At 37.9% G+C, this 19,328-nt stretch overlaps 1 protein-coding gene across 4 annotated transcripts in view; it reads right to left on the bottom strand.

Moving 5' to 3' along the window:
* Positions 1-19,328, bottom strand: part of ZDHHC20 (zDHHC palmitoyltransferase 20) — a 42,946-nt gene that overhangs the window by 4,774 nt on the left and 18,844 nt on the right. For all 4 annotated transcript variants that reach the window (XM_031615736.2, XM_031615735.2, XM_090133830.1 and 1 more), the window contains exons 3-10: positions 16,227-16,321; positions 12,533-12,653; positions 11,082-11,151; positions 9,926-9,958; positions 9,009-9,129; positions 2,608-2,740; positions 1,680-1,806; positions 429-518 (exon numbers count right to left, since the gene is read on the bottom strand). In XM_031615736.2, coding sequence (XP_031471596.1) covers positions 429-518; positions 1,680-1,806; positions 2,608-2,740; positions 9,009-9,129; positions 9,926-9,958; positions 11,082-11,151; positions 12,533-12,653; positions 16,227-16,321 — 790 coding nt within the window. The remainder of the gene's footprint in view (positions 1-428; positions 519-1,679; positions 1,807-2,607; positions 2,741-9,008; positions 9,130-9,925; positions 9,959-11,081; positions 11,152-12,532; positions 12,654-16,226; positions 16,322-19,328) is intronic.

The following is a 19,328-nucleotide window of genomic DNA, read 5'->3' as shown; positions in this document are numbered from 1 at the left end:
ACTGTATGTCTCACTATCCCTTGCTTAGGCATGCTGGAGAAATGCAAGTAACATCACCCTACTCTCCCCTCATTTGAAAAACTATATTAATTTTTTTTTTTAACCGTTCCATTACTCAGTCTTCCTTAGCATTTTCATTTCTTGTCGTTAAAAAAAGAGCTCAAACTGTTTTTTACTTTCTGTATTGTTCTGTTTCCTTAGAGTCACATCCTCTGCCAAAACCAAGAAACAACCCTTCTGCATCAAGCAACACCACATTTATTAGTCTTGATTCATCCTAGCCTTCTCTGGAGACTTACAAACTCACTCTGAACTTCATAACAACTTTGAACTGTTGAAACAAAAAATAATTTTGAAACTTTTTTTTTTTTTTTAAACAGAAGAGTATGAAACAGTAAGTAAATCAACAACTTAAGTGTTATAGTTACCTTTTGGCAGGTTCATTTTGGCTTGAGACAGTTAGCTGCTCTGGATCCATAATCACCAAGCGAGTTGGAAAATTACACCCATCGCCCAAACTAAACCAGAAACAGACTCAAATCACTGTTTGTAGTTGATGGAAATTAAGTGAACACGTGCATAAAGGCTGGAATCAATTGCTGAGTGCAGTGTTGAACTCCAGACTTGGGCAAGACAGTCCTACCATTAAACTCTAAGATCAGCTAATTAAATTTTGGAGCTCTAATGATTCCCATCCTATCATTCAGCGTGGGCTGTTGAGCAATGAAGAAGTCTATGTATTTCAGAAACAACAGTGTGTGCAGGTAACAATACTATGGTATTTATAGTCCCAGAAACTGTAGCACAAATAATATTCTGGTGCTATACATTTTTTCCTTCCTCCCATCATTGTGAGACTAATTAAGCCTTCTTTTAAAGCAAGTTTAGTCAAGATGAAACACGCTAGGGAAAACAGTCTGACCCAACTACAGTATAGCTTTCACCTGCTTTTAAATCACATAAAGAGTTATGTTCATTAGGCAAATGGCTGAGGGAACCTAAGATCTTGTTATTACCTGTTTGCTACCAGTCCTCAGTTCAGCAAAAAACTTCACCAGCATTTAGCAGATACATGAGCCTCCAAAAGCAATGGTGAAACATGGTACCTATTTTGTTTTGCTGATATTCTGGCATGATGGAGTGGGCTTCTCTGACACTTGTCTGCAACTCCCTAACACCAGTCCAACTGAAATTTTAAAACTACTATTTTCCATCATATAACTTTTTTTTTGTTGCACTGCTGCCCAATTATACGCACTTTCCCAGAAGGCTTTTAATAACGGAACTGTGATGTATAATAAGAGAAAGAGCTGTCATTTGTTGAGAATAAGAGAAGGTTTTAAACATCTGATGTTTCAACACAGCTGAAGTTCAAGCAGTGTTTGGGTTTTCTCTGTGTTGCTGATTTCTGCTCTATAATCAGATACAAAGTACCAACAAAACATGCACCATCTCATAAATGCAATTCTCAAAGCTTGCCAAACTCCCACCCTTGACAATGAGACTCTTATCTTTGAATTAAAAGCCTATGCAGTTTGCTTCAGAATTTTTCCTATGCCAGCTGTGCAAGATGCACAACTGGCTTTTCAACTGTGCTTCACTACATGGGAAAAGTCGAAGCAAAGTGAAAATTATGGAATCAATTCATTTCCCTATTAATGTCCATTCTGACTGAATACCTGGTAAAAATAGGGAGCAGCCAATACTTCTTTTCATCTCCAAAAACCTCCCTCAGGTTTTTGCTGCATCCAAGAGAAAAGCCATTTTTGTCAGGGCCATTTCGAAATGTGGGTGCGCGGAATGTTTCTGTAAGAGAAAAACCTGTTACTTACTTTAAGGCAGTGAGCAGGAGGGGAGGAATGAACAGAATCAAACTTCTGTATTGTGAAAACAGGCTCAGGCAAGCTATCTAAAGGTATAAGATTTTGACTTCAGTTGCAGAAATACTCACCTGCAAAAAAAAAAAAAAAAAAGAAAAAGCCACTTAAAAATGCAGTAGCAGGAACTTCAGATACATTCCCACAAGTAACCTGCTTATGCTGATCACTGACATTTAGAAAATACTGGCATCTCTTGCAGTTTTATTACTTTGGAAAAGTGCATCAGTGTTTCCATTTTTACTGCAGTGCTTTTAAATGTCACCTCCTAATACCAAGGTTCACTTATTTTACAGGGTTCAAGAATATTCTTTCTGATTTGTAACTAAATATATTATGTTCATACACAGTAGTCTTCCTTTGGGCCAGATTCATCCAGCTACTCAAAGTGCAGTAACAATAAAATAGCTGCTAAGTAGCAATTCTGTTCCATTACTTTACACTTTGTAATAATGCAACAGAAACTCAGTGCCTCATCGATCTTAACATAAAACAAAAAAATTAACACTCATCACGAATCTCTACACTTGGCTCCAGCAGAGGACCCACTACACATGCATCATTTTCCCACATCCTGCAAGACAGTATGTTTCACTCTTAGCTGTTTTCACCAAAGATGCTTCTTACTGCACAGAATTTTAACAGTCCCGTAAGATGTGAAAGCATATCCTTTCACTCCTAGCAATGCATTTTTCTAGATGAGGAACAGTTCCATATTCCAACAACTGACCTATTGTTGATCTGTTTTTGCCAACTAGCCAGCAGTGGTAACTGAAGAGTGACAGTATGCTGATGAAGAACATGGCTGCCACAAAGAAAAGGAAGAGTACATGGAATTTTGCATGGGTATCTGGCAATTCATTCTGAGGAGAAAGAGAGAAAGAAATTAACATGTTAATATTTTTTTAGCAGCTAATGTAGTATTATCACTAAACATTTTCTGCCACCCCCATTCTGCTGCAGGTCTCTCACCCCACTTTTCACGTAGAAAAGAAGCATAAGCAGGGCCTTCCTTTCATGTCATGTTAAACTGATGTACAGTATCACTGAAGACTGCTGGGTATGCTTTCCATCTGAGTTTAGCAACGTGAGTACACCTTCTGTGAGATAACACTGCGTATAATCAGGCTAGTCTGTAAATGTGCAGCGGGGGCAAAGGAAAGAGTCCTATATAAAAAATGTTGTCTGTGCAACCACAGCCAAAGAAACACAGGAAGAACGTGCCCAAACCACTTTTTTTCAAGGGAAGAAGAAAGAACAAAAAGTTTGAAACTCTTTCCTGGCAGCTTTTGAGCTGGGTAAGGAATGTGAAAGGGAAGCAGCTTAATCATATCATGTCTCCACGACTGAACAGCTCCCAGACAAAACCAGTTTGCTGGGACTGATCTTCAATTTTGGATGATCTCTCAGGCTGGGGTAACAAACAGCAGAACAAATGTACCATATCTGACAAGGCAGAAGTTATTCACCAGAGTGAAAACAAATTGGGTACAATCACTGCCTAAAAATTAACCTCCCACCCACATGATAGTTGATTCCACCCCCAACCCCAGCCATTTTTAGGGCTGCACTTTCAAGAGGCCAGTGGGATTTGTAATAGTACTATTCCAGTTCCACATCCTCAAAATCACAGTTCTTTTAAGCAGCTGACCTTTAGCAGCGCTATGAAAGCATAGAAGCTATTTTTATTCAGCATTTAGTTAGCATCATTGCCATTACTTTTTCCATTAGCTCATTCAGTACACACACTTACCTGAGGGTTTTTTTTTTTTTTTTTTTAAGATTATCTAGAAGACATTTCAATTAAGAAGTGCAGACAGGTGTATCTACATGCACATACTGCACCTATGTTCTTAGGCAATACACACTACACGTTTCCTCCACTGCAGCGATGGTGTAAACAGCTGCTATGAATGGATCAGAGAAATTATACTAGGAACAATTTTTAAATAATTACATACTGAATTTTACCTTTGGACAATTCTCTGCAGCTTTCCTGCGGCAAAGCTTTGTGCAAACAAAGACAATTTATTAAACACTAACATTATGTTAAGACCAAGTGTTTGAAAACAGCACAAGCTTTGTTAAGAAATGGTTGGTGTGCACACGTGCTCTTGGACGTGCCAAGTTCCAACGCCCATCTGCAGCAGTAGCCCCCGTTCTCCAAGAGAATGGAGGACAGAGTACATAAGAGTGCATTGCTAACTGCCAAGGCATGAGATTTTCTTCTGAAGTATCGCTATTCAGATTGTGGCTGGATCACTTTCAAGTGGTTTCCTCAGCCTGAGCAGCATGACTGCACTGGGTGCATTCCTTGCTGGTTCCCACCACAAGTATGGTTTACACCAACATGGTGCATGATGAAACCAGCTCTGAAAAGCTCAGAATACTCCAGAAGTATAAAGCAATGGTTTACAAATATAGAAAACCAGTCTGACTTCAGAACATATTTATTACCATTAGATATATTTTCAGTCAAAACCATAAAAAATGAATTACCATTCCTCACACAAGTTTGTTTTGTTTTGTTTTTTAAAGCAACAAAAACAACAAAAATCCCAAACTTCATACAAGAGTAACCACCTTAGCTAAGGTGTGAGTGCTTCACAAATCAGTCACATGTGAGGTGTATTAAGTTACATCACACTACAAAAAGCTTGGGTTCTCTCTATGCTTTCCCACCGGAGTCTGGCATTTATTAGCATTGTTTTCAGAAATGCCAGCTACTGAGATATAACGCTACAGGAAGCAAAGCAAAGCTAGAGGAAGCAAAGGATAGCAGAGTCCAGCTATCTGAACTGTCATGCAGGTTCAATTTCCTTATCTACTGCCTTAATTTATCTACTGGATGTTGTTTTGCCCAGGTAATTGGCGCAGCAGTCAACTGTCCCCCACTGCTACAGAGACACGAAGTGTTTTGATTCCCTGCAACGAAGGCTAGTAAAATACATATCCCAACTGCTGCTAATCCTAAGCTTTGTGTTAAAGCTATGATGATTCTCCCTACCTCAGAACACATGGTAGCTTTCCTAGGAAACATAATTTTCAGATTAACTTTCCTGACTTCTTGGTGGCATGCATACTCCCAAGCAGTCATGCTTGCCAATACTTCAACATCACGATTTGCAATTTACACAAAAACAAAAAAGGAATCAGAGTTTCCACATTCTGGCTTTTCACTATACAACTGTAAAGGGAAAGACCATATGAAACTAGGACCTTAAATTAATAAGCATTACAAAGTCCCACTATATGACTCATGTGGAATTGCTTATTTAAGTGACACAGCTCTCTATGCACAACTCCCAGTCAGTTGATTTTGTTCAGAAGAGCAGCGACAGCTTAGTTTTTGTGTTTGGACCACAAAACATAAGTTTATTTCAGTTGGATCTCCTTCAACCAGTAGGACTGCAACTGGGAGAAAGAGCTTTTGTTTTATTATGCAATATGAATATGCACGATCTCCACAGAGCATTCACCTTTTCTGACTACACAGTTTCAGCTACTGGCTCCAAGTTCTTGAGCTGCGAAACTCAAACATCTCAAAAAAAAAACCCCTAATTCCTTCCTGGAGAGAAGGGTGCACTCTGTGAATGTGTATCACAGACTCAGCCACAGATGTGTTCTAGCAGCAATCACACGCCACAGCATGTGAAAAGAATGAAACTTCCACCACAATTTATTTAAAAAACATGCTTAGCAGAGCACAGTAGAGCCTTGTAGGTGGGAAAACTGCAACACTTACAAAGAGAAGTGATTTGTACCATGACATTTCATTTACTTCGCACATGTAATAGACCAAAGCCATTCACTATTTTGAAGAGCCCTTCACAAACTCCTTCACAGGCACTGAGACATTTGGGTATCTATCAGGTCACTTCAAAAACTAAACAAAACAAAAAACATACAAGCAAGAAAAACCAAAAATGCTGTCAAAACTCATTAACTCATCTTAAACCTAGAAAAAACTTGGAACATCTCATATATATCCGTCTGTGTATATGCAAGAGAACTCAGTTCTAACCACTTTTCTTTCTTTCTTTTTTAAATGCAGAGGTTTTTTTTTTTTTTTTTTTTTCTTTTTAAGAAGTATGCACCATCTGTCATGGAACACATCTCATATTCTTAAATTAGCTATGCTCAGGATTGCCAAAATAATTTGGAGGGCACTGAAAGACACTGAAAACAGCTGGAAAATATACAGGTTTCAAGGTGGAAGAGAGCACAGCAAGAATGAGAGCTGATACAAACCTCAGCTGGGAAGTACTACCATGCACTGTGTAAACAAGGCGTCAAGGACTGGGCGTTCTGCCAGCCCTAGCATTCCTATCAAACACATTTTGTTAACCTGTGGCCTTATCTGCTCATCTTAAACAACTTCCTAAGTAGAAATAAAACTTTTATGAGTATAGGAAAAGGAGTTCTGAGTATAACAAAAGGAATAAAAATGTCATTCATATTCCCCTGATCTAGAAAACAAATTTTAATACCCACATAAGAGTGGAAACATTGTGGTAAACACTCAGTGCCAGCGCAATTGCTCCATCACTGCTGGAACAGTATTAATCTGTCTGGTCAGTACTTTTGCACAGAGCATGAAAGATGCTATGCAAATCTTGCATGTACAAGTGGGACACGGATTTTTTTTTTCCACAAGAGGTAGGTGTGCACATCTCACAAGCTTGCAAGTATGTGAATGTTGTGTCTTTATGCAGGTGTTATCAACAGTGCAGGACAATGCACTGCTATAATTTGTGTAGTTAGCACATACACTTTTACAATCACATTACTTCAAGTTCTGAAGTGATCAAGGCTATGCTCCAAGTGGTTCATCCTTAATCCCAGCACTGGGTATATAATGGAATTACATAGTTTCTCTGAAGACATTTTTAAGAAAGGAAAAAAAAGGATCTCTGCCTTCTGAAGGGGGACTACAACATTCCTGACAGTCAAGCTGTGAAGAAATAAAACCCTCTAAACCAACAAAATCTAGACAGCCCTGACAGTTATCTGTCTGACGCTGTTGCAAACAAAGCTGAGCATTAGCTGACTATCTAGAGCCAGTACATACCTGTAGCACCTCTGATATGGATACAGATTTAGAGAGAAGCTTCAGGACTACTGTACAGTCAGCAGCACCTACCTAAATGCTTACAATATGAGAGTCATTAAGTTCTGCAAGCCTGCAGGGTTATGATGCCACCAACTCTTTCAAGAACTCTAGCTTAATCAAGCTCTCATAAAATCATAGCAATATTAGCTTTGTGAAATGATTTAGTATGCATAAAATGAGTCAGAGTCCTATTGTAAGATCATGATATCACCATATTCTGTCTTGAAAGTAATAGGGAAATTAAAGCAAAAAAGTGCAAACACACAATTACATTTTCTATTGTCACATTTCAGAAGCAGCCCATTCTTGTAGGAAGTGTTTTAAGCAACTAAATAATTAAGAAAACAAATCCCTCTTAAGTTTACTTCCTCTGTTCAAGGGTCCACTTCACTATCTTGTCTGAAGCGCTTTGGAATAGGCTTGCTGCAAATGCTGCTATTCAGCGTTCATTATGGTCCTGCTGATTTCCCTTGCAGTCACGTTTGTGAAGTGAGGTGACAAAACCAATTTACCTTCTTTGCCAAAGCACCGACTGGTAAATATGGAAAAGCTGGTAAATATGGAAAAGCGCATCTACAACAATGTTAGGAATGGCACACAAAGCACCGGGAAGCAGCCAGGCGAATGTCTGGGAGTGGCACACTTACAGATTGAAAAATTAACTATTTACAGTCAAGCAAGACAGAACAGCAGAATCTGACCATTTCATTTGAAATAGCTGTCAGTCCACAACTGCATACATTCACAATTTTCATCTCACAACTTACTGAAAGCTCAATTCCCACACAGTTCCTTGCTTTCCAGTGACAGTCTACTGTACAGAACTGAGAGACACACACTATTTTGTCAGATTAGACTCCCCAGACTTAGATGAACCCAAACAAACATGCTTTTTGCAATATTTATCTTACCTGTCTAGTGATGCTGATCTTGAATACAGATTATTCTGAATATGACAAAGCTTCACTTACTCTGAGATGGCATTCTGCTCCAGTAAAGACTTTCTTTTGCTAGAGGTAATTTTACTGTTCCTCACAGCTACACCAACAGCAACCAGATCTAAGAAACATGCTGTTGTTTATTTATAAAGATGTGATGGAAAACCTTCCACTTAGCAGTGATTTTTTTCCCCCTCATGTTAGTTAATGGAATCTGATTAAGAGAATTCTAATGCTATCTTTTTTGTCTCAAGAGGCAGGAAGGCACAGTATGAGGTTTCAGAGATGAAAGGAAACAACACCAGAATACATTCTATTCAGCCTGGAAAGCAACTGGAACAAAACTGATAGGAGGAAGATAACACTGACATGCAAGGTTGCTCTTCACACACATTCTACGAAGTCTAGTAAAATACCTGTACGTGTATCTACCATTTAACAACTAATAATACTTTCAAGGAATCCAGGTATAATTAACACTATACCTATCGTAGCACACTACCCGTATCAGATCAATAAAGCCAGCAGTATGAAGTACAGACACACCTAAGGACTCCAAAGCAGAGATAGGAGTGCGTTCCCAAGAAATTCACTGTCTTATCCAATTGCAGAGTATCCACAAACAAGTCTAAGGCACAAAATTAAAAATATTGACATGAAATATGATGTGTGTGTACATATATAAAATTAGACACACATATGTACATATAAATACACACACATGCACTTGTTTTATACAACCAATTCTTTCTATACCTACATATCTGTAACTACCAGTCACAAAAAAAAAAAAAAAAAAAAAAGCCCAACCAAAAAACCACCTAAGCTGTGCCAATTGATTTTATGGAACAGAGAAATTCTAGTGTCCTCATCAGAACTTCTTCCCCCAGTTACTCATTCTGGGCAACGTAGTAATTTAATTCATCAATATGCAGAAAGTTCTCCTGTTTCAGTCACTTTGATTGATGCTGTTAATGGTAATGAACTATGGAACAGAATAAATGGTGAGTGACAACATGCTGATGCAGACTTCAAGAATACATGCGAGATTAAACAAACAAAAAACACCTTAGAACTTACTGTCCAAAACTTTATGAAGTACTGCAAGACTGTAGCAGCAACAAACAGACAGTACAGTAAGGAATACATTAAAAACAGGAGGAAGAATTTGTAGTTAGAAAATCCCACACAATTATTCACCCTAGAAGGAGGGGAAAGAGAAAGAGGTTACTATGATATACCAAAAAGTAAATAAAATAGTAACAATTAAAAAAAAACAACAACAAAAACCAGCAACCAAAAAAGCACAATACATTCAACTGCTTTTGCAAAGTATAACATGTATGATGTCAGTGATATGTCCAAAACAGTCTTACACTACTGTTTCTGAAGCATTTTAAGCTGTCATTATGAATGAACCAACTTCATTCTTCTAGCCAAGTTACCTGAGGCCTTCTCAAATTTGGCCCTCTCCCAAGAAGTTCTAGAGGACAGGATGTGAGCCAGCAAAGCATATGATACATACAGTCTCTACAGAAAGTCTTACACACTAGGAACTAACTGCAGTGACTGCAGATCATACAAGTCTGTCCATCAGCTTCAGAGAACGTTGCTTTAATTACAAAAACGCCTTCAAGACAGCACAATCGTTTTATCTTTGTAGTGATAGTAGATAATAGTTTTACTGACTACCAGTGAATACAAACTGCAGAAGAGTAATCAAACTGATTTTCACAAGGTAGTGATTATCTCCTCTTCTGTCGATAATAATACTGAACTAAACAAAGGAAATGCTACTTCTCATAGACCTTGTTAACTCCAGGATTTTCTGTGCATAAGGAAAAACTGCACAGTTTGAGCTGCGACACACATTTTAAAATACCAAAGACTCAAAAAATTCTGTAAAAATCCATTTTTACTTCAAAGTTTCATTTCTGAAGCAGCATGTATGAGTTAATTATTACTATACTGTTCTTTATTATTTTTTATAAACTTACCATGGACAATGGTGGTCCATTTTTAGTACACATCTGAAAAAGAGAAGAGGTGATCTCCAACAAGTTAAACTAAAAAACTTATTTGCTTTCTAAGACACATGCTTTTAGTCTCTAAAGGTTCTGGGGTTTGTGCTTCTATAAGGTAAACCCCTCACTGTATCTTCTCCCAGTTGTCCTAATTCATGTCACGTCTTCAAGCTGCAGCAGACATCCTTTCAACCAAAAGGACCAAGTGAGACTCAATAGAGCTGTGAAGAGAGTCTCTTAAATTAACATTAAATTACTAAGCAACACTTCAACCATGTTATTTATAGTTGATTAAGCCACACTTGTCTTATGTGCATACTGAAAGAAAACAAATCCAGAGGATGCTTCAGAGTTGCACAGATAAGGTACACCAACCCAGCCTAAGTCTAACTTAAGGCTGTTTTTGTTATGTTTGTTCCTTTCCTCTTTGTTTACAGTAATTGAGGAAAAAACAGCACAGTGGTTAAGCTCAATAGTCCATATGCCATCTTAATCCAGTTTTAGTTTAAGGACAGGTGACAGACATTTCAGACAGACAGAAATTTGCTGCATTTGCTACTAAATTTGATTTTAGCCAAAAGATGTGTATTAGGTTCTTTAGCTAATTAGATTTCCTCAAGCTCAGCTATACAAAGCTCTGCTCACAGCTTCAGTCTTCAGTGCCCTTACAGACTTCTCTGATGACTCAGAATGAGTTTAGGGAATAACACTAGTGTCTTTTAAATGGCAAAGATGCAATTCCACTGCCACTTCTTCAGATAAAGGATTTTAGCATTATTAGTAGCACACATCTGTTTCAAAGCTGCAGAGGCAAGATACAATAGAAGAGCTCTATAATAAGCATGTGCTTGGATCTTAGACTTGTCCTTCTTTACTTTCAATTGCTGATTTATTTTTACATAAGCATTTCTCTATAAAGCTGTAAGCAGTTTTCCTAACAAGTTCTGCCACTTCGGTCTATGGGACCGTGACAGGAGGACATTTGCTTTCTTGAACTCCAGGTACCAATTGTTTGAGAAGGGAACAAAGAGAAAAATCAGCTGTCAGGCAAGGGCTGAAACACTGAAAAAAGAACATACTGAAGTGATGATCTGAGAGAAAATCCATAATTTTAGATTCAGAAACTTACATGTCACATGCAGAACAGTGGTGGCAGCGGTCAGGTTTGATTAGCTGGCATCGATCACAGTATCTGATGGCTGCATTCAAGTGGCATGGGACAAATTGTTAGAACTAACTTAATTTTACAAAGCTTTTCCATCTTAACATATACTGAATCTTAAAAGCTCCCTTTCCACCCCATCACTCCTGTTTTCACAGACCTTCATGTACGTACTCACACAACATATACCTTTCAGTTTTTTAAAGAAACACAAGAAAGTATTTCAAACACTTTTCTATGAATCTATTACAAGAGTCCACTTCCATTTACTCTCAGGCTTCTCAGTCTTTCCATCCTTTATCCTCATCCTCTGGCAATCCCCCCCAGCATCTCTCATTTTCCTTCACCTCTGGTCAGAGTACTTAAGCATCTCAACATGAAATTACAATCTTCCAGAAGCCAGCTTTCAGCATTAGCCTTTTCTATCCTCTTCAGCAAACAAAGATGTAGCAGACTGTTCAGCAAATTAGCTCTCTCATCTTTCCTGTGTATTTTTAAACAAGACTTCAATCTCTTCTCAATGGAAATAAGACACAAGTATAAGCACTTTGAAAGGAGGAGGAAAGCCAACACCTACAGCTGAGCAGAACTGCTAAGAGCTGGCAGCAGCTCCCTGGACCACTTCAGGAAACAGGATTCCCTCAAAGGGAGGCTTGTATTTAAAAAAAATAAAAATAAAAAAAATCTAAGTATCCTAAGACTGTGCTTGAAAATTCACAGTAAACTTCATTAAGAGCATCCTGGATGTTTCATGCAGACCACTACAATATTTCTCATTTCAAGAAAGAGAAACAGGTATTTTTTAAAAATACATATATGCATAAGACAACAGTTTCATATATAAATTGGAATAAATTTGAATAAAATGTTTATATATATATAAATATTATATAAATATATATATTTAATATATATATTAAAGCTCTGTACTGAATTACAGGTGAGAGTGAAATAATATTTATTTCTTATTAAATTCTAGCCTTAACTATGAAGTTTCTCTACCTATGGAATTGATACAGAACAGAAAAAGAAAGAGGGATACAAATGATTGTAAAATTGAGCATAAAGCCCAATTTTACCTAAGTGTATTTCTTTGCTGTGGTTATATTTTGTAGTCAGAATCGGAGAGAAATGTTTTCATCTGACTTTTTAATACAAGAGGTGTTTTTTTTTTTTTCTTTTTTTTTTTTTCCTCCCTTTTTCTCTTTTTTGAAAGAATGATTCCAAGTACTGGTTATGGTTGCATATTGAGAATTCTAGAAAAAAGGCTCCAGTTTTTCATGGTGAAAAAAGAAAACCAACCAGCCACTAGTTCATGGTCTATGCAGGAGGTGCTCAACATATTGTTCATTGGCTGACATGAAACAAATCTCACTGCAATAAACTAGCAGCTGCAGGAGCATAAAATTATACTTCACCTCTTGATGCTGTTGTTGTATAGATAGGCAAGTCTTTAGCAGCTCTTCTCAAAATCTCCTGCTGGGACTCTGGTCTCTCTTCTTTTTCATATTGTTCTTTATCAGCTTTTGACAAGCAGAACTGGGAATGAAAAGATGGGGATAAAAGGATGAGAGTAATTACAACTTTGTGTTCTACTCATGCTCCAAGGAAGAGACTCTATGTGTCTTAATCTCTGTGTGATCCCAGACCTCATCCTTCTCCCCTGAATACCACAGAAGATCCTCCAAATTGTCTGTTGTGCTACCTATTGCATTTTCCCTTCAACACAAAAAACCTAGGGAAGTTTTAAGAAAGTGCATCCTTTAACTCCTGATGAGTATAAATTCAACTCATTCATGACAAGAGAAATGTTTAACAAACAGTCCCTTGCTGTGACTGGAAGTTCTTACATCCCATGTTCTCTGACTTACAAGAGACAGAGGGACATATAAGCCAGAGAAAATAGCATCAGGGGAAGGCATTTTTCATGGCTTCTGCAAGAAACCGAAAGAGTTTCAATGGAATCTTTACTTGGGAGCAGTCAGTATTGAAATCAGCTTTAGCAAAGCCTGCACAGTTTCACAGAGTTACGAATCTGAGTAGAGTATGAGGACAACTCCTGTTGAAGCCTTACAATGTTACCAGTATCACCTGGAGAACTTTCACTCACTTGTGAAACATTTACTTCCATATCCACTGAAATGACCAGCTTTACCATTAAGCCCCACAAAACCCAGGGTGCTGGTAAGTCCCTACGGAGCTGAGGCTGAACCCAAAATTTCTTCTGGTATTTTCTCTTCTGAAGCACTTTTAAACTCTGAGCTTTCCATAAGGACAAGAACCCTTTTTATGAGCACACACACAAAGCATTCACAGTAGTGAGTGGAAAATGCTGTGTGTGCAATTGGAGCAAAAACTGGCTTAGTGTGGCTTAATACGACCATATTTTCCTACCAAAAAAATGTATATGACTGGTTCATAAGGATTTTTGTCTCATCATGTACTTTTTCCTCTTTGGAACAGAGTTGGTTGGCAAGCAACTTGACTTATAGAAAGAGGAAGCAGTTAAGACATGGCTACAATTTCTCAGTTTTATTTCCCAATCCATGATGCAAATAAGTTGCTTGACATCCCACAGAATCTAGTTAGTCTTCTGTTACATATGATAGCACTGATAGCACTCCAGTTATTGAGCCCATTCATCATTCAATGGTGAGACATGAAGCACTGCCTCCTTTTCAATAATCAAGAACTAGAATCAATCTATGCAAAGAATGAAACTGAAGTTTAACACTTTAATCATTTTCAAGAGTTCAATTTTTTATTTTATTTTATTTTATTTTTTTTAAGTAACCACCCCTAAACTAAAAGACCGGGGATTTACTGAAACATGGAAACTGGAGATGCTCACCATCAAACACTTAAGATAGATGTGAAGCAACATGCCTTTCTCCCTGTTGCTTCTTATATCTGCTAGGGTACCAAACAGCTGTCTCTATGAGCCATGATTAAGTAGAGGTTGTATTAAGTATGAAATACTACTTCTAAATCACATTTCTATGGTAAGTCATTAACGTGCAGAAAAGGAACTAAACCATAAGACTTAAAACTTTATTAGTTTTTCCAAGTAACTCCAAGTATTACTCCTAAAAATCCCAAATAAAGATTTTGGATGTCAGGGGGAAATTCTTTACAGAGAGAGTGGGAGGTGCTGGAACAGGCTGTTCAGTCCCTGGAGGTGTTCAAGGCCAGATTGGATGGGCCCCCGGGCAGCCTGGTCTAGTATTAACTGGTCTAATATTACATGGGGAGGTTGGTGGCCCTGCATGTAGCAGGGGGGTTGGAGATTCATGATCCTTGAGGTCCCTTCCAACCTTGGCCATTCTGTGCGATTCTGTGGTCCTGGTTTTCTAAAGAGTTGTATTTCTGTTCTAATTTCAGAAATTAATAGGGCCATGAGACCACAGGCTTGCTGGACAATGGCAGGAAATGTATGTTCAAAGACATCAGAAGTTGTCTATTACCACATAGCTAACAGAAATTCCAATGTGGTTCCAGTAGTTCTCACTGAAAACAAAAAGAGACCCTTTGTTTCCTTCCTCTTTCTGGATCTAATAATGTGAATTGTTCTTTCTTCCAGCAAACATCCACAGATTACACTAGGACAACAGCAGCTGCAGAATCCCATTTTAGTTCAACAGTATGATCACAGGATGCTGTTTGTTTTGCAAGAATAGCTAATTTAAATGACTAAAATACATACGTTCATACTCATACAATGGGGAGATTCTGAAGTCTGGTTTTAAATAAAGCCAGCAGAAATTACTCACTGACACATGAACAGAAGGGACTTTCCCACAGAGAGAAGAAAGTGTGTTTCCTGAGTTGCCTTTTTTTTTTTCCATAGAAGAAAATAGTATTAATCTGATCTATGCTTTCATGTAAGATAGGAAATATTCATCACATGCCACATGCCCAAAATATCCTTTCACCTCAAAAGCTTCCTTCAGTATTACTGCAACAGCATAAGTACTGTCAGAAAATGATTTCTACTACTAAAGAACCAAGGCAGATAGCAAAATTTACCAGGTAGCTTTAGAAACAGCTCAAGTTCACATAGCTTTACAAAAATGGGATCTGCAACCACACAGCTAACCTGCTGAACATCAGCCTGCAGAACTGCCCCACATAAAGCTAATCACCCTGTAGATGACTGCCTTTGAATTTCTAGGTTTAATTATTCAGCACTGTTCCTTTTGCTCAGCTAAGCAGCAGAACAGTTTTTATCTTTTTTTTTTTTCCCCTTCTACTTTACATTTTGCAGCTTTCTAAGATACAGACCTCTAAGACATAATTGAGAACTGCAGAGCAGTGTGCTTACTCTTCTAAGGAAATGTGGTTTTAACTCTTTGCAAAAATGTTGAAAGCTGGCATTAGCAAAGTCAGCCTTGCCAAAAACAGAATAAAAATGCAATCCCTGCAGAGCAACCAACATCTCAATTTACCCAGTTTAAAAGGTTTATAAAGCCAAGGGAAGCATTTCAAATTTGGTGCCAGCATTTAAACCCTACAGACACATGCCTTAGAGAAAGTAGAAACAAGGTAATTAATTTTAGGCTTAAAACAATTAATACTGCTCTTTTTCAAAACAAAACTTTAAATACATCATGCATTCTTTTGCAATTACTGTAAAGCTCTTTTATGTGCACAATTGTCACTAAATCTCAACACCTGACTTACTACTAAGCAGTTCAGTCCCCCAGATCATGAATATACACTGCATTACGACATTTTTCCAAACAAAAGTTCAAAACTAAGAAAAAAACACAAAAAAGCAGTAATTGGATTTTTCCATAATAAAAATGTCAAGCTATTTCATAGCAAAGCACTGCAGCCCCAAATAAACCTTATCTTACTTCTTCAGCACAGACAAGTGACTGTCAAATTTGTGACGTATTAAACATCTATTCTAAGGAAATGCCATTATACAAAGCTCACAGCTTTTTAAGAGTAATTTGATGATTTTCATTCACGATTTGCTGTCAAGCTGTTCCATTTCAGATAATGAGAAGGGAAAGGTGAATCATGCATTACTGCAAACAAGTTTCATCACTGAAAACAGTTTATCTACTTATAAAAAAAGCATTGACATTTTTCTAACGTCAGATTTACCTCATTGGAGGGGGATGCAGGAGATGTGAAAATTGTCTTCCCATAGGACCATACAAACATGACAAATGACAGATGGAAAATCACAAGGTACACAACTGCAATAAAATACAAATAAAATTTTGGTGAATATAGCTGAAGATAGCAAGACATAAACCCTCTGATTTTTGCTGAGGGCTACAGAATGACACTGTGAATCACCTGATAAGATTAAGTTATTTTAAACCCTTTTGCCTGAGTAAACTTCACACTCAAGAAGCACCCACTCAAAAAACAAGCAAACAAGAAAACCCACCAAAACCACAGGAAACTCAAACCCACGCACCACATCAAATCATCAAATAAGATGGTAGCCATTCCTCGAGGAAATGCTATGTTTTCATCTGAGATACTCAAAGAGATTTGAAGAGGGAAAAACAAAACAAAAACGAACAACCACAACAGAATTGAATGTAGTTTCACCTTGCTGACCTTTTTAGGCAAGTATGCTGCAATTCCATTCTAAGATTACAGTAAAGAGATGTACTTTTAACAGAAACAGCATAGCACTATGCCATCGTAGAAGGCACTGCTCTTCAATGAGAGTAAAAACCCCAAACCAAGAAGTGAGAGAACTCTACTCAGAGCTTGCTGTGAGCTAAAATTGTCTGGAAATCTTATTTCAAATCATCAGAGGCATGGACACTGTAAGAATCCCACTATTACAGTCACAGTGGTACCAAAATGGAGGTGGCTTTAGTATGGAGCCCTGACAACTCCTGAATGAGTCTGCATCATACAGCTGCCTTAAACACCAAAGACCTTATGATCCAGGAAGGTCCTTCCAATCTCATTTCCTCTAAAAGTTTATTTTACCACTTGAAGAGGAAACAGATTGGTAATGCCAGATCAGCAAGCCTTAGAAAAGAAACCATAGCAAATATTTACTTAATCTTCACTTTTCCAGTTGCAGGAAGAAGGAAACTTGACCTACTTTCCTGTGCAGATACACAGAGTCCTTTAAGAAGCCACATTACATCCTTAATGGATTGCAGAACAGACCCTTAACCCCGAAAAACTTCCATAAACTCAAAAAAAAAAAAAAAAGCGCATGTATACAGTCACAAAAGGCAAGTCTTAATTTATCAGTTTTTTCCAGGATTGTCGCTGGTCATTACAGTAAAAAGAGAAAAAGCAAAACAGAACATTGCCACCAAAAATAGCATTTGTGCTTCCTTCACACAGTTCTGCTCTTTACCTTCACTACTGACTCCTCCAACTTTACAGACAGACTTGGCAAATTTTCAACTGGGGAACTCAATGAAGATTAAGAATTTTTTCTAAAACTATCCTGAAGTTGTCACTTGAATCCTATTTCCAATAGGAGAGAACTCATGTTTGGCTGTACTAGGAGCTACACAATTAGGAATGGTGCTCTACATGCTATACACACTCAAACATAATGTGGGTAAGCAATTTAAAAATGTGAGATAACTAGAAAAGAGAAGACTACAAATCTCAGTGGGAACAGCTGCACAAATCAAAGCTTTGAGGAGATAAAAAAAAAGGGTGAGAAGAGCTGAATAGAAAAAAGGGGAGGGCACAAAGTTTCATTCTGTGCATAAAAATCAACCCCAGAATCCAAGTTCTTTTGAAGGTTTATTTTTAGTGCATGCAATACTCCATGAACAGCAGAGCCTTGAAGTCATAGGTTGTAAATATGCCAATAACAAGGGCACAAATCTGTGGCAATGCAACCAGCATTTACCAGAAAGAGGCAGCTGTTAAAGGGCTCCTGCACTCTTGCAATAACCAAGATCTTGCAACCTGGCACTGCCATTACATGCAAAGACAAGCAGGAAAAGTGGGGCACCACCCATTGAGGAGTACACGCCTTCAATTGGCAGCTCGTACTGGCCTTGCGCTGAGTCAACTCTTGTTTCTTTTCCCACTTCCATGCCACCATTCCTACTATAGTTACAAAGAGGTGTTCTGCCAGTGCTTCCTGAGAAATGAGTGTGCAATGATCATTTTTTGATGGCTTGGCTTTGGTAGTCAATCTACCCACCCTTTGGGTAGCAGTACCCCCTCTTGAGACTACTCTGTGAAGCCTCCTGCATCAGTTCCAAATACAAGTAAAAGCTGGCTTCATTCACATTCAGTTCATTTTCTTGTAATTGCAAGACAGATAAAAAAACCCTATCAAATAACTCAAACCCAATATCTGCCAGTTTAGCTAGATTTAAGAGTCCTGAAGCAGCTCTGGCTAGGGAATCCAGGAGTCTTGATGGCATGCTATGACCAAATTAAATGGCTTCATTCTGAAGGCACTGACATGTATCAGACCATAGTTTAAGCCCTCAGGAAGGCAATGTCATAAGATATCCTCTGAAGTCACGCTAAGCCCTCCTAAGATTTACTCCTAACAATTTTTTCTTAAACATTCTTAACACCATTTTAAAGACGGTCACATTTTAGAGCTAATAATACTTAACAGAACCAAATTACATTGGTAAGAGAGACTGAGGGCTGACTTTATTCCCCTACCCTAATGGACATAAATCTACACAAGAATACAAAAACGAAAGGACAGGGAAACAATTAGCCTTAATGGGGTGAAGAAATCACCAGTAATTGAATTACAAGTTATAATTAAAATGGTAATAAGAAGATTTGAACACAGCACACTGGAAAACATATTTGCTAAGATGCATATCATTAATCTACATTGCAATGTTAATGATGCTTTGGCCATCTGACTCTTCTAACATTGTTTCCTGGCTACTGGAAGTTGGCTTCTAAGAACCTGCTAAAGCTTATAAGAAGTTTCATTTCAGATGAAAAACAATTTTACATCTCATTTTAAAGATGCATCTCTGTTGTAAATAAATTCATGCATGCAGGGTACCTGTAACATGCTATAGAAGTGAAGGTGAAAAAAGCAATTGCTTTCAAAAGCCTAAGAAGCACGTTTCACAGATACCACCTGTCTCATTAATTAATCAAGTATTTTTCTTCTCTGGTAGATTTGATCAGGCAGGCATTGCATTTGAATTAAAGCCAGAGATGCAGCTACACTACATCGATGTCACTGCTCTACCACATTTTAACAGAAACACAGACCTT

The sequence above is a fragment of the Phasianus colchicus genome, chromosome 1 (assembly GCF_987193195.1).
Source record: "Phasianus colchicus chromosome 1, bPhaCol1.hap1.1, whole genome shotgun sequence".
Lineage (NCBI taxonomy): Eukaryota > Metazoa > Chordata > Aves > Galliformes > Phasianidae > Phasianus > Phasianus colchicus.
This window is presented reverse-complemented; position numbering and strand designations above follow the sequence as displayed.